Here is a 16,470-nt window from a genome sequence, read left to right on the forward strand (position 1 = left end):
GAGGCTTTAACACAGACGTTCCACTTGAAAGTTCTAACCACCGTGGTGTATACACTTTTTATCATCTTTCCTGTATGTCTTCCTGCTTAATGCTGTCGTGCAGTGCAACCTGTGAGTCTGCAGCAGAGCCAGAAAGGGCCTGCTAACTGCCAGAGATTGATCTGTTGTTGATCTTTGACATCAATATACTCAACAATTGAGCATCCACAGCCCAGTGCAGTAGAGAATTCCAATTCCATCGAGTGAAGAAATTTCTCCTCATCTGTCTTAAACAAGGTGGATTGAGATACATTTGAGAGAGACTGTAATTGAAATCATTATGGATCTAGCTAGCCTGAAAGTGCTTGATGCTGGCACTATGGGAGTGACTTAAGCCCAACCTGTCTATGATGAAACTGTAATAAACACTGAGAATGCTAGAGAAACTCAGCAGGTCGGTGGAGGGAGAGAAACAGAGTGAACGTTTTGAGCCTGGTATGACTCTTGAAAACTGGATGGGGTGGAACACTGGTTTTATACTGTGCTGTATTCAAGAAATGTATCCATTGGAGTGCCCTTTCCTAGGCATCTGCTGTCCAATGAGTTGGGTTAAAATTCACTACTGATTGTCCATTCCCAGCAATAATAAGCAGCAGAATTATCAAACCAAGAAGTTCTTTAGGTAACACGCATCTGTCTCAGATTTGGAGTGATGTGGTATAAAAGGTTTACCTCTAAAATTTTCTCTCTTTTCCAGCACTTTACTTGGCTTCATTTGAGAGCGAGGGGCCAGAGAATCACATGGAGAAGGACAGTTGGAAGTCACTCAGGTACCAGTCCCCTCACTTCTGTTTCCTATCCTTTGAGCACACTGTGGCTAAATTGGCATCAAATTGTGCGCAAACGGGTCCATATTTTAAGATCTAAGAATACGCAAATGTTCTCTTAGCTCAGTGGTAGCAATCGCACCCCTGGGAGAGAACAGTAAGGGTTTAAGCCCCATTCCAGGATTCAGTGCAATTTAATTCATTAATTTAATTTGACAAAACTTCGGCAAGGGGACTCTGTTTTCAATTGTAAGAATAAATTGACACAGGTAAAGGTTTGAACAACAGCCGGACTGATTCTCAAATGGAGCTTTTGTCCGATTTGGATATTGAGAGTGCATTTCCTCAGTAATCCAGGGTTCTGACCCTCTTCGAAGGAAGATAGAGCAGGAGAAAAAGATTTACCACACACTCTCTTTCACTTAACTTCCATTATTAGACAAGTGGCCACCTTTGTTTCTGCCTGGGTGCATTCACATGGGCCGAATAGTCTTCCCCCATGCCTATGAGGATGAGAGGCACAAATTTCCACATAATTCTAGTTGATTCTTGCTTGTTTAGCTTCAGGCAAGACCTTGTGTGTGCATGCTTGTAATTTTTTCCTTGTATTACACGTCAATTTCTGTCAAATGGTTCCTTTTTTTTCGGAGGAGTTTTAAAGACTAGCGCTCCAAACATAAACCATCTCATGTAGATCCATTTTGGCTGTGTCATCTGTGGTACTAGTCTTGCCTCCGAAGTAGAAGGGTGTGGATTCACATCCCACTTCAGGACTTAAACAAACATACATTGGTGAATAAAGAATGAAAACCAGGCTTTTGGTTGAGACAGTAAACCAAAGCCCTACCTGCTCTCTCCAGATGGATGTAGAAGATCTGATGGCACCTACTTCAAAGAGTTTTCCTTGGCAAATATTTAATCCTCAATTGGTACCACAAAAATGAACAGATGACTTGAACATTACCACATTGCTGCCAGTGGGAGCTTGCTGTGCAAAATGTGGCTGCCACATTTCCTCCACTACAGCAGTGTCTACACCTCCAAAAGTACAGCATTATTTATAAAAAAACTCTTTGGGATATTCTGCAGTCTCTGTTGCCTCTTTGCACCATTCCTTTGGAAGAAATGCTTAACTGGTCATCCAGTTCTGTTGTATCAGGACCTTCCTGTAAAATAACCATGACTTTGCTTAATATAACAGTTGCTGCACTCCAAAGTAACTCACTGTTAGTGTCACATATTGAGGATGTTGCTAAAGGAGGTGAGGAGGGGAAATAGAAAGAATGGTACAGCCACTGAAGGTCTCAATACACCCTGGAAAAAATACTACAACTCATTGCAAACTGCAGTGACTGTGCAGGAAGTTATGAATGACAAGTTGAACAGCAAGAGAATTCACTGGAAGCCACCCAACCTCTCTCCTTCAGGAACATCTCTACTGCACCAAACAGGGATTAAATTTACTGGCCCCTGACAGACTACATTCCTTCACTCCCATAGCTATCGTGCTCAGCTCAACATTTTACACAGCAGCTTTAGCCATTGGATTTATTACAACATTGTTTAGTTCCAAAACCATGAGAACCAGGTTATATACACAATTTAATATGGATTAGATCCAAATTGCAGACATCAAAGAACTTCAGATGCTGGAGACAAACAAAAACAAAATTGTTGAAGAAATTCGGCAGGTCTGGCAACATATGTGAAGAAAAACTAAAGTTAACATTTGGAGTCCAATGACCCTTTTGAAGAAGGGACTCAAAATTTTAACTGTTTCCTCTCCACAGATGCTGCCAGGCCTGCCGAGTTTCTTCATTTATTTGAATATGTACAGTTTGCAGATTTTTCCTCATCTTATAATCTGAATATTGCTAGTAGTTAAAAGACGAAGAACCTCATCATCATCAAGGGTAGTTAGAGAATAGACATTTTTAAGCCAATCACTCAGTTTCAAAACTATGAGAATAAACATTAATGTATAATCTGAGGCAGCATGATGGCTCAGTGGTTAGCACTGCTGCCTCACAGCGCCAGGGACCTGGGTTCGATTCCACCCTCGGGTGCCTGTTTGCGTGGAGTTTGAACATTGTCTGCGTGGGGGTGCTCCCGTTTCCTCCCACATTCTAGAGATGTGTGGGTTAGGTAGATTAGCCATGGGAAACTGCCGATAGTCCAGGAATGTATAGGTTGGGTAAGTGGTTATGTGGATAGGGGATGGGTCGCTCTTCAGAGGGTTGGTGATAGGCTGAATGGCCTGCTTCCACACAGTAGGGATCCTAATTTCTAAAAATTTCCTGTGCTAATTTGAACAGTACCATGCCATATTTAAAGACAGACCTGAACAGGAAGACATGACCTCAGTTGAATTTATGCACTGAATCTTGGAGTGGGGGCTTAAACCTTAGGAGTTGAGTTTGCTGTCACTGCTAGAAATAGACCAGCACTCCAGGGTCATGTTAAATGATTAACTCCTTAGGTTTTGACATATTCATTTTCCCTTTCTCTTTTTCTTGGCAGGGCAACTCTGTTGAACAGGGCATGAAGGAACCACGTTGTACATATTAGACACTTCAAACCATTTGCACTGCGACAGATTTTAGCTCCAGTTGGATGGATAAAAAAAAGAGACTTGGCACGGTCAATGTTGCTTTAAAATATGTAAATTTTGGTCTTGATTCAGACTCTGGTCATGACTGTACAGAGAGAAAGAGAGAAAGGCCAATTGATGGGGCTTTGGTCCTGCTGGTTGGGATATGTATGTTAAACGCCTTTTACAGCAGACTTTGTGCTTTGACTTGTAAAATAAATGGAAGACAAAGAGAAGGCAGGAGATTGACTTTTGCCATGGGGCAGGACCCTAAACTGAAGAAAAGCATCATGGGAAATCCCCGGCTGCTATTTCCATGGATACCGGTAGAAAATACATAGGACAATGGCAGCCTGTGAGAAATTCCTACTACTGTCAATTCATTCTTTGTTTTGTGATAACTTGCTGCTTCTGTGAGAGAGAGAGTTAGTTACGGGTATAAACAGAATTGAAGGAACTATATGTTGCACCATAATTTTACTGTTTTATGGACTGGGTGATGTTGGAATGGGGGGAGGGGACATTTGATGGAGGCAAGGGAAGGGGACAAATTGGCAGAGTTTAGACAGGCTTGGTCTTGAGACCATGCTATGAGGCAAAAGGGATCTTTATCCAGCACGGAATGTTTACTGATGGTTTTACACTGGTTTACAGAATGACCACAATGTGATGCACGGGATTGAAGCTGCCCTTGTCTTCTGCGCTAAAGAAGTGTGCAGATTGTTTTGTGTTGTGCTTTATAACTCACATTTTCGCTGCTCTATAGGACTGAAGAACTGTTTCTTTTGTGCAGGGAACAGGCTCCACTTTAGATACTCATACACTTGAATGAAGGACACAATGCAGTCATTGTTTCACATTCCAGTCTGTAGCCCAATGGAATGGATGGTCCCTAGGGCTGCAGGAGCCAGCATTGCCCTGTCTTACTGCAGTGTGTGCATGTTGATGCTGTTCCAACTCAATCCAATCTCACAACTTTTTAAAACAACTAATTAAACTTTGTAAGAAAACTGTTTCAGATTTGAAATGTCACTTTTTACAAGACAGCAAGTCTTAAAGGTTTCGGCTCACTGTTTAAATTTTCTAATCCATCACTGGGTAGAGACTTTCTTTAAAAGAAAATTAGTTGCAATATATCATAGATCACCCTTTTCCCCACTCACAGAGTAAAGGAACAGTGTAGGATTGTCAATAGATAACTTCAGGAATATTGTACAGAAGTCTGTGTCTCAGATGGAGAAGATGCAAGTGTATGAGGGACCAACCAGCTTAATCCTCAACGATCAAGAGTAGGCTGAAGGAGACTGACTCCATAAATAAGGTTTAGTCAATTACAAAGGGGAGGCAATGGCCTAGTGGTATTATCACTGGATCATTAAGCCAGAGACCCAGATAACTTTCTGGGGACCTGGGTTCAAATCCTGCCATAGCAGATGGTGGAATTTATAATCCAATAACTATCTGGAATTAAGAATCTAATGATGATTGTGAATCCAATGTTGATCGTTGGGGAAAAACCCCATCTGGCTCACTAATGTCCTTTAAGGAAGGAAACTGCCATCCTTACCTGGTCTGGCCTACATTTGACTCCAGACCCACAGCAATGTGGTTGACTCCGTTACCCTCTGGGCAATTAGGGATGGGCAATAAATGTTGCCTTGCCAGTGACACCCCTCATTCCATGAATGAACAAAGGAAAAAAAACAAAGAAACAACCTGGGAATGAAGATGACAAAAATAAATCCAAAATGATGTATTCTGGCACAGTGTTAAGAACACTTCACATGGAGCTTAACTGGCAACTTGAACTTTGCAGCTGGATGGTGTAGTAAGGATTTGGGTAAAATTGGCTACAGTCTGCCGAATCCATCAATGTGTGTCCCTTTATACAGACAACAGATGATTTTATCCAAACATGGGATAACACTAACAAGATAATGTTAGCACCTTACAATGCCTTAGGTACTGGGATACATTTCTATCTGTGCCATTGGTAATTGGATGGATTTCACGGTGAGCTCCCTGTAGCAGTTACTCCAATTAAGGCTAACTATAACCTTGAGAGGGATCAGAATCCACTCTGAGCAATCTGTGAAGGTCTGCTCGAAGGCACAGAGGATTGGACACTTGGTGATTCAGAAAGTGCCCCACGAATGTACACACAGACATAAGAAAATAGGAGCAGGCCCATCAGCTACCTCCTCCCCAACCACCAATAGGTTCTGCCATCCAGATGACCATAACATCCTCATTCCTAACTTATTCCCACTCCCTGTTCCTTCCCAAGAATTACTGATGCCCTTGTTAATCAAATCTACCTGCAGTGCATCCTGAGAGTTACTAACCAAGGTGATTGGTGTTCATCAGCCACCAAAAAACTCAACTTTGTTTCCTGAAAAATCCCTTAATGACAAAGCACAGCAGACTCAGTCATCAGAAAGCAAGAAGGTGGAGCTCTGGTTATTCTAGAACCTCCGTCCTTGAAACCTTATTGGCCTGTACACCAAGGCTTGATACCATATTATCATTACCCAGAACCCATTGGGATTGTGCCATCTTCACACTGGCGCGAATTGGCATAATCCCATTTCCCTGCATATCTGCTCTGAAAATGAGTTTAACTGTAACTGCAAGTTGCTACCAAGGAAACCTTCATTTAATAGATCCCTGTTCTGCCAACTCTAAAGTAGTCATATTGGGAGCATCCTGAGGGAAACATTCGTAGGGTGTTGTGAGGAACAAGATTGTTTAGAAAAATAAGAGGATTATGATTTAGTTATGCATTTGACACCAGAAGTTCTCTTCCTTCCCGCCACCTCAACCACCACAGCCCATTAAGATTAAAATCCATTCTGTTGTTGTTGACTTTATACATTAGAAGCAACACCATTCATTTTACTTTATCTCTCGAACAATATCGGCAGCACACATTTCAGTATGGCAACCTGCAAGGTCGCCAAGTATCTACTTGTAAAATATATACGCCCAGCTGAAGATAACCACAGTCTTCTCCTGCTTTGCAAGAACACTGCTCTGGTCTGGATTTACTGACCCACAGCACCCTGGCAAAAAAATACAGGCAGACGAGAACAAGTACAGTTTTCACAAAGTCCGCAAGTCGTTTTCTGAAGCTGCGAATTAAGGCAAAGAAATGCAAACATTAAAGAAATATTGTGTCCTTGGAAAAAAAAACTGGAAGAAGTTGAACTGGATTTGGTAACACTAACTTAAGTACAGCAGCTGCTTAATACATTGTGTAAGTGGCAGCATCCTTTATTTGAAAAAGTCTTTCGTGAAAATGCACTGTGGGTTGCAAATATCATGATTGGGAGACAAATCTCACAGCACTTCAGCCTCTTTTGTGTGGAGGTGGCTTTCACAGGTCTCTGTGGCATCTGCTCTGCAATTTAACGCAATTTAAAAAGGAAGTGTATAAATTTGCCCCTTCCCCTTAAAAATGAACACCTCCCTTCATTTTCTTGCACAGGAAGCATCGCTTCCCAGTCAGGAAAAGACTCAGCAGCAGTCCTTTTATTTTCTTCTCCTGTGAAGGGTTCACTGTTTAGAAGCACTGAATGTGTCGTACGCCACTCTCAATGTTTAAGTTGTTGGTTTTTATAAAGGATACAACTATGGAAAATAAATTATGTGAAAATCTTACTGACTGGCTATTTCAACTTTGATTGTCCTAATTGCAAATTTCCAAATTGCTCAGTGTAGGCTTGTTCCCAAAAAACAAAGGCTTGGTGTCTGGCAGTGGGATTTGCCTTTGTCTTGAAAAGGGAAGGGTGAGGCTGGAAAGGTCTGCATGTTGACAGGGGGCTCCCCCTGCTAAAGGATGTGATTTTTAAAATAATGTTTGTTTCACCACTAACACAGACGGGGCATCAGAAGAAAACCACTTGCTAGCGCATTACGAATTAGCACCAATGTTGCACGGATTAAATATTAATTAAAAACTAGCTCTTGTTCTGTGGTCTTGCTCACAGGAACAACTTGAATTTAGGTAGCATCTAGTATTTATGTGGATTGAAAGTACGAGGAGAATTTTGACAATGCAGATATTGCCAAATGGGAGCTAAAACAGGGAAGCAATATTGTATAAGATAGTTAGCACCTGAAGGGTCAAATAATATCAAGAACATACAAAAATATAGGCAGGAGTTGTCAATTAACCCCTCCAAAATACTCCAATACTTGATAGGATCATAGCTAATCTAATCGTAACCTCTAATCCACATTCCATCTGCCCCATTAACCTTTCACCCTCTTGCTTAACAAGGATCCATCTACTCCTGCCTTAAAAATATTCAAGGACTCTGTTTCCACCACCTTTTCAGGAAGTGTTCCAAAATCTCACAGCCCTCAGAGAAATAAATTTGCCTTATAAGTGTTAAATGGGTACCACTCTGCTTTTAAACACTGACCCATATTTTAGATACCCCCCACAAGAGAATCATCTTTTCCATAACTACTCTGTCAAGACTTTGAGACTTTTTTTGTTTCAAGTCACCTCATACTCTTCTAACCTCCGGTGGATACAAACCAAGGTCAGCCAGGTGGGCCTCATAGAATATGAGTTCCCTGATTGGGGCTGTTAATCTGGTCCAATTAGGGAACCCTGGCTGACAGGTATAAATAGGAGAGTCAGAGGTTCTGGTCCCTCAGAGCTGGCTCTGAGAAAGCTGGATCAGCGTCAAGGACTCTCCACGTGTAGATAAAGGATGACTTAGTGATTAGATATCAGCCTCTGGAGTTATTTCACCTTCCCTGTCCCTTTCCTCATAAGGCAACTACCCAAACCCGATATTAGTCTAGTAAACCTTGTGTGAACTGCTTCCAGTGAACCTACATCCTTCTTCAATTTGGATGATTTATGCACAGTACTGCAGATGTAGTCTCACCACCAATGTGTATGACTGAAGAATAATCTCTCTTCTCTTGTATTCAGTTTCCCTCATAAATGATACCACTCTATTAGCTCTCCTAATTACTAACCTTTTGTGATTCAGGCACAAGGACTACCAGATCCCTCTGCATCCCAGAGGTCTGCAATCTCTCTTCACTTAGATAATTCTTTTTCAATTCTCCCACCCAAAATGGACAGTTCCACATTTTTCCACATTATATCCAATTTACCACATCTTTGCCCACTTACTTAACCCATTTGTATATTTTTTGGAACTTCTTGTGTCCTCTTCATAATTAACTTTCCTACTTTGTGACGTCACAAATTTAGCATCTTTACTTTATACCTGACTCACCCAATTCCATCAAGGTCCCAGCACCGATCTCTGTGACAGAGTGCTTGTTATATCTTGCTAACCTGAAAAAGACCCATTTAAACCACACTCTGCTTCCTGTTAGCTCGCTAACTTTCTATCCATGTCAATACAATACATCCTGACCGTGAGTTTCTTTTTTCTGCAATAACTTCTGATGTGGCACTTTATCAAATGCCTTCTGGAAATCTAAGTACAGCCCATCCACTATTTCCATTTCTCCACAGCATGTGTTACTTTCTCAAAGAATGCCAATAGATTGGTTAAACAGGATTTCCTTTTCACACAGCCATGTTGACACTGTCTGATTACCCTGGTCTTATCCAAATGCCCTGTTATAACTTCTTTATTAACAGCTTTAATAACAGCTTCTAGCAATTTTCCTATGTCAGATGTTAAGCTAACTACTCTCTAGTTTTCTACTTCTGTCTTCCTTTTCAAAGAAAGGCAGGCATTACATTGAATAGTTTACAATCGAATGGGAATGTCCAGGAGCCAAGGGAGCTCTGGAAAATTAAAACCAAAGCATCCATTATCTCACTAATCAATTGTTTTAAAACTCTACGATAAAGTCCATCAATACCTGAGCACTTGTCAGCCCACAGCTCCAATAATTTACTAGTTCTCCGGTAATTGTGATTTTCCTGAGTTCCTCCCTCCCTTCCATTTTCCAACTTATTGCTGCTTCTGTGATGTTGCTTATACCGTTTATATTGATGACTAGTACAAAATATTTTTTCACTTGATCTGCTATTTCCTTATTTTCCATTAGTAATTCCCCAGTTTGACTTTCTGTGATCCCATTGTCACTTGGTTAACTGTTTTCTGCTTTAAACATTTATAGAAACTCTTAATATCTGCTTCTATATTTCTGGCTGGTTTTCTCTCATGCTCTAAATTTTTCTCCCAATTTTTTAGCCATTCTTTGTGGGTTTTATGCATTCTGTTCAATCTTCCAACTTGCTAACTGTTTTTTGCACAATTTCAGGGTTTTTTTTGCATTTGATATTATTTTTAAGATTGCCATTTAATCATGGATGGTGAATCCATCCTTGAAATTTTTGTTACTCATTGGAATATATCTATTCTGTGTATTCTGAAATATCCTCTTAAATATCTGCCACTGCATCTCTATTGACCTTTCTTTAACTCAATTTGCCAATTCAATTTAGCCAGCTCTGTTTTCATGCCCTCATAATTGCCCTTAGTTAAATTGTGAAAGGTTGTCTCAGACCCGCTCCTCTCTCCCTCAATCTGAATGTAAAATTCAATCATGTTATGGTCGTTGTTATTTGGGGGCACCTTCACTATAACATAATTATTTAACCCTTATCTCATTGCACGAGATAGGCTCTGCCAATCAGGATGTAAAGTACTGAAAACAACAAATGCTGGAGATCACAATGGGTCAGACAGCATCCATGGAGAGAGAGCAAGCTAACATTTGGAGTCTAGATGACTCATCAGCGCTGAAGTGAAGTGTGGAAGGGGCAGCATTTGTGCTATAGTTGATGGAAGTTGGTGTGCTGGTGGTGGGGTGTAAAATGCCGGGGGAGAAAGGATGTTGATAGTTCAGATTAAGTGATCGGAAAGTGAGAATGGCAGAACAATGGTGTGGCTTAACTGCCAGACTTGAAAGTCTGGAGGTGGGGGGAGGGTAGAGAGGACATGGTGACAGAGAACATAACAAGTAAAGCTAAAAGAAATGGAAGAAATGGGAGTTGGTTCACAATTTGAAGGTGTTTAACTCAATATGAAGCCCAGAAGGCTGTGAAGTGCCTAGTGTGACGATGAGATGTTGTTCCTCCAGGTTGTGCTGTGATTCACTGGAACACTGCAGCATGCCAAGGACAGACACATGAGCATGCGAACAGGACGCTGTGTTAAAATGACCGGCTATGGGAAGGTCGGGGTCATGCTTGCGTACAGACCGGAGGTGTTCTGCAAAGTGATCATTCAGTCTACATTTCAGTTTCTCCAGAGTAGGCCACATTGGCAAAACAATTGTATTCGTTGCACCCACCCTCACTTTCCAATCACTTAATCTGAACTATCAACATCTTTTCTTCCCAGCCCTCTACACCCCACCAACCTGACTTCCCCTCCCTCAATTATATCATAAATGCTGCCCCCTTCACACTTCACTTCAGCTCTGATGAAGAGTCATCTAGACTCGAAACATTAGCTTGCTCTCTCTCCATGGCTGCCATCTGACCCATTGTCATCTCCAGCATTTGTTGTTTTCAGTACAGATTCCAGCATCTGCAGTAATTTCCTCCTAGGGTATGGAGTATTGTTTCTGGGAGGAGTGAACCAGTGTTCGATTTGTTATCAAAGTTGTGAGAATGTTTCGGCAGCAGTGTGAACTTTATCCTAAGTAGAAGCTGATGTCTCACAATAGATCTTCCATTATCTCAGAGGTAATGTAAGTAGCTTATTCAGCAAAAAGTAAAAAGCCTTTTTACTGTTCATACAGCTGATCTTCTGCCAAAAACATTCTGTTTTCTTCCACCCCATGACATCTATAGTTTAGACAAAAACAGCAAGGAGAATTGGTGGCAGTGAACTGCCCAAAGGTTCTCAGGCCCACAGCTATAATATTGGGAACAGAAATGAGGATTTCACGCATTTATAATAAGAAAGTCTAACGACAGGTGTGGAAGGATACACTGTTTTACATCTGCAGAAATGTGATGACCTGTAACTTGCAAAGTATTGATCCACTGTTAAGCCACAGGATGTAATCCGGCTATTCTGAGATTTGGTGTTCTCTCGAGTGCAATGTCTTGCAAATATCAACAGGAAGGTAGGATTAAATTAAAGGATCAAAGGCAATGGTATTATTGCTGGACTATTAATCGAGAAACCCAGGGAATGTTCTGGGGACCTGGGTTCAAATCCTGCTATGATAATCAATTAAAAAAAAACTAAAAATGCGGAGGGGAGAAAGATCATGAATCGATTGCTGGGAAAAACTCAACTGTTTCACTGATGTCCTTTAAGGAAGCTAACTACTTCCTTACCTGGTCTGGCCTACAAGTGACACCAGACCAACAGCAATATGGTTGATTCTTAACTGCCCTCTGGGCAATTAGGGATGGGCAATAAATGATGACCCAGCCAGAAATGCCCTCATCCTACGAATGATTTTTGTTTTAAATGCTGCACATCTGAAATAAATACGAATGATGCTGGAAATGCCTCAGCAGGGAAGAGAGAAACAGAGCTAAAATCAGAAGCTGATGACTTTGCGCCAGAACTGCACAGGCTGAGTATTTCCATCATTCACTGTTTTAAAATCAAAGGGTGCTTTGATAGAAAATCAGGAGTGTGTAAAGACCACTCCACCCTTATGTCATGACTATTGTTCTACATTGTTTCCCCAAATGTTCCCCAAAGAATCTTTGCCTCAGAGTCATACAGCACAGAAACAGACCTTTCGGCCCACAATGTCTGTGCAGGCCAACAAGAGCTATTCTCTAATCACCTGGTACTTTACCTATGGCCAGCGAAGTATTAAATATATTTGCCTGGACCCCAGCAATCTCCTCCTTTGCCTCCACACCAGCCCTTGGTTATACCTCATCAGGCCCTAAGGATTGACATACCTTTATGCCTGCTAAAATCTAATACATCCTCCTCATTAATCTTGACATGTCCTAGAACCTCTCCATCCCAACTGATTTCTCCAGCTACTATGTCTTTTTCCTCTGTGAATGCAGATGAGAGGTGCTTATTTAAGACCACCCACGTCCATTAGCTCCATGCACCAGCTGCCCCTTTGATTTCTAATGGGTACCACACTTTCCCTGTAATCCTCTTACTATTAATATGCTTAGAAAAAGCCTTGGGGCTTTCCTAGCTATTACATGGTCCCTCTTTGCCCTCCTAATTTCCCTTTTAAGCAACCCCTACACACTCTATGCCTTTGAAGGGCTTCCCTGTTTTTAACACACTGTACTTGACATATGGGCAGCACGGTGGTTCAGTGGTTAGCACTGCTGCCTCACAGCACCAGGGACCCAGGTTCAATTCTAGCCTCAGGCAACTGTCTGTGTGGAGTTTGTACATTCTGCATGGGTTTCCTCCGAGTGCTCTGGTTTCATCCCACAGTCCAAAGATGTGCAGGTTAGGTGGATTGGATACAGTAAATTGCCCATAGTGTCCAGGGATGTGTAGGTTGGGTGGATTAGCCTTAGGAAATGCAGAGTTACAGGGATAGGGGTGGGTGATCTAAATGGAGTACACTTTGAAGAGTTGGTGGAGACTCATTGGGCCAAATGGCCTGTTTCCACACTGTAGGGATTCTGATTCTGTTATGTTTCCTTCGTTTTCTTTATCAAACTCTTGACATCTCTTGCCATCCAGGGTTCCCTGGACTTGTTGCCCCAGCCCTTCACTGTTAGAGGAATATACTGGACTCTCACTATACAATTTTTAAAAAAGTCCCAATTCCCAAATGTAGACTTACCTTCAAGTAGCTACTTCCAATCTTTGTTTGCCAGATCCTGTCTAAGGATATTGAAATCGACCCTTCCCCAATTTAGATATTCACTTTTGCACTATCCTAATCCTTTTCAACAATGACTTTGAAATTTACAGAGCTATTGTCACTACCCCCAAACAAACTCTATTAAAAACATAAGAAATAGGAGCAGGCCATTCAGCCCCTTGACCCTGCTCTGGTCAATAAGATCACCTGATCTGATTGTGACCTTAACTCCAGTTTTCTGCCTGTCCTCTATGATAATACCTTAGACTGTTAGACATAGAAACAGAAGTAGGCCATTCAGCTCTTTGAGTCTGTTTCAAAGGATCATGGCTGATCCTTTAATGCGCAATTCTACTTTCCTGACTTTTCTCCATAACCCTTGATTCATTTACTGATTAAAAATGTGCCCATCTCTGCCTCGAATATACTTAACGATCCAGCCTGTGGAGCCCTCTGCTGTTGTGAATTCTATAGATTCACTATCCTCAGAGAAGAAAGTTCCTCCTCTTTTCTGTCCTAACTGGGGGACCCTCTGGCTCTGAGATTACATGATCTGATACTAGACTCTCCTACAAGGAGAAACAACCTCTCTACATCTACCTTGTCAAGCCCCCAAGAACCTTGTACCTTCAAGTCCTTTGTCAATAAAAACTACATTCTATTTTAATTTTTCTTCTGATTCTCCTCCTGTCTCTCTCTCTCTCACACACACACATCCACACATATACTCTGACAATTCACTTCAATTTTCTGTCTTTCACACTCATTTCATAGCCATTGTATTTTTCTTTTCTCCCAAACTGCCTTCTTGCTGCTCTGTCTCTCTCTCCACACTAACAGTTCCATCTCTTCCCTAAAAGCTCTCTTTCAGTCTCTCACCGTTCTATGTAACAGCTTGATTTCCTTCACTCTCACCACCTCAGACAACTCTTCAATCTCTGGCAATCTTTTTTCATTCTGTCCCACATGCTCCCTAATTGTCCCCTTTAACACTACTGTCTGTGTAATCTCTCATACCCTGTCCAACTGTTTCCTCTAATGCTTTTTTGTCATCTGTCATAGTCTATCTGACATTCCCCTCTGTCAGTACTTTCTTTCTGTTGTTTCTCTCTCTCTCTCACCCCAATGTCAATTGCCTTTCTGCCTGTCAGTTCGAGATCTCCCACTTTCCCCAACAATTCTGTTCTAGAACCCCTTCCAGTTCGTAAGTACACCAGCTCAACTGCTCTTCACCTTTCCCATTATGAAAGGAACTGGGAGGGGGGGGGGGGGGGGGAACAAAGAAACACCTCTTAGGAAATGTTCCCATGTCTCCCGTTCCTTTGTAATTGTGCCAAGAGACTGCCAAAAGGGAATGTTTCTGAATTGCCGGGCTGCCCTGGGGAGTGCAGAGAGCTAGAAGGTGGGTAAAACAGGCTGGTGGCTCACCCATCCGCGGCAGAGACCTGGTAAGAGAGACTTTGAACAGCCAATGGATTGTGTGAAGCAGCTGTTGATCGTCCAGCTCTTTCTGCTGTATCTAGCCCTTTGCCAGGACATGCCTGTAGGGGCTGTCAGCTTGCGCCGTCATCACATCTCACGGAGGAGTGTACTGGACATTGCGTTTGTCCTGTGGTGCTACAGGAACCGCTATCAGTTCTCCATTTACAGTGTAAATGGCTACGGGTGCTACTGTGGGAAAGGGGGCGATGGGGTGCCACTGGACGACTTTGACAACTGCTGTTTTAATCATGACTGCTGCTACGAGGAAGCCCTGCAGGCATCCTGTGCTAAAGGCACCAACGTCTACTTCAAGCCTAACTACTCCCTGTGCAAAATGGGCAGGGCAGAGTGCCCAGATGGCTCAGACCCCTGCTCCAGTGACCTCTGCCTCTGTGACAAGCAGTTTGGGGAGTGCTTGACTATCGCCACCTATCGAGATGAGTACTCTAACTACCAGCAGAAGTTCTGCACTGAGCCCAAACGGAAATGCCCCCAAGAGGAGAAGATCGACATGGAAGGGGACACCAGAAGATAGAATAGGGGCCTCACTGGCTTCCATTGGAACTTAGAGTCTGTGTTTCTTGAAAAAAAACAATTATATTCCTGTTAAACTTTATCAATGGGCGTTTTTGCCTAACATTTACTGCAGTATTAATGAAATCAACTCACATGGGTAGGGAGGAGAGAGAAGAGCAAGTACTATCTCTATTTTGGCAAATAAACTCCACCTCGGTCCACCCCCAACTCCTTCCCTCATCATGGGACAGGCTGTGCAATGCAGCTCCTCATTGTCAGGGAATGGTCCATCTTTAATCGGGGGTTGATATTTCCAACCCAAAGAGGGCTCTTATGGCGCATTGGTAGCGTCCCTATGCCTGGGTTCAAGCTCCATGTGCTCAGGAATTGTGTTATAACATCCTTGAACATGTTAATTAAAGAACATATCTATTTCCGAACCAAAAGGAAAAACCAGTAAAATTGCCAACTGACACCCGGCACTGGGCCTGCTCTCTACCTCCAAACAAAACACTGCACAGCTACCCCAACCAGTACCCACAGGTTCCCATTCTAAAGACAGCTACATTATACTCCACCTGCTTTTGGCCACGTGTTGGCTGCAGTTGCTATGAAGAATGTAGCAACACATTGCAACGTAGCAACGTAGTCGTGGAGACAGTAGCATAGCAACAGAAAGATGAGCGAGGCAACATAGCAACATCAGCAATGCCCCTGGTATAAGCTGTGCAGTCTGAAATTAGCGTGTGGAGAAAGATTGCAATGGGAGAAATAGACTGAACCCAACGCAGTGGTATAGAAAGCCAGTTGCTAAAACAGCATGTGAAATAGAGGTAGCAGAGGAGGAGGAAGGTTTAATCCATTTACTAGCCTCCTAGCAGGTGGTAGTGTATGAATTAGGTACCATGCAAGCTGCAATGTGTTTGTTGTATTGCCTTAATGTTGAAGAGCTACCGCTTTACATACCAGTTTTATTTTAAAAGAATGACCTTTTCCCTCAGAAACAGAAGAGTGGATATCTGTTTATGATATCATGTTATTTTTAGACACCACTTTTCTCCTGGTCCTCAGCACCCCCTCCTTGGGTGTCTCTTCGATTGTTTTAAAGACAGTTTTAGCACAGAAGGTGTTCATACACAAGCTTAATGGTGGCACGAATAAATCATTTACTTTACCTGGGCTGAGACCTCTTTAACAAAAGCAGCTGCTCGCAAACACATCCAGGTGCATGTTAGTGAAAGCATAACTCAGATGCGATGCTGCTTGGCCTGCTGTGTTCATCCAGCCCTGCACCTTGTTGTC

At 42.3% G+C, this 16,470-nt stretch overlaps 2 protein-coding genes across 2 annotated transcripts in view; both read left to right on the top strand.

Moving 5' to 3' along the window:
• Positions 1-7,056, top strand: part of LOC109912509 (ras-GEF domain-containing family member 1A) — a 34,306-nt gene extending 27,250 nt beyond the window's left edge. The window contains exons 13-14 of the mRNA XM_020511946.2: positions 737-809; positions 3,327-7,056. Coding sequence (XP_020367535.1) covers positions 737-809; positions 3,327-3,351 — 98 coding nt within the window. The 3' untranslated portion in view covers positions 3,352-7,056. The remainder of the gene's footprint in view (positions 1-736; positions 810-3,326) is intronic.
• A 7,585-nt stretch (positions 7,057-14,641) lies between these two features.
• Positions 14,642-15,187, top strand: LOC109912508 (basic phospholipase A2-like). The gene has a single exon (XM_020511945.1). The coding sequence runs from the start codon at positions 14,642-14,644 to the stop codon at positions 15,185-15,187; it is 546 nt and encodes a 181-aa protein (XP_020367534.1).
• The last annotated feature ends 1,283 nt before the right edge of the window (positions 15,188-16,470 follow it).

This window comes from Rhincodon typus, chromosome 34 (genome assembly GCF_021869965.1).
Source record: "Rhincodon typus isolate 14 chromosome 34, sRhiTyp1.1, whole genome shotgun sequence".
NCBI classification, from domain to species: Eukaryota; Metazoa; Chordata; class Chondrichthyes; order Orectolobiformes; family Rhincodontidae; genus Rhincodon; species Rhincodon typus.

What these genes read in the sequence shown, in the direction of transcription:
- LOC109912508 (XM_020511945.1), top strand. Translation starts at nt 14,642, where the DNA reads ATGGATTGTGTGAAGCAGCTGTTGATCGTCCAGCTCTTTCTGCTGTAT.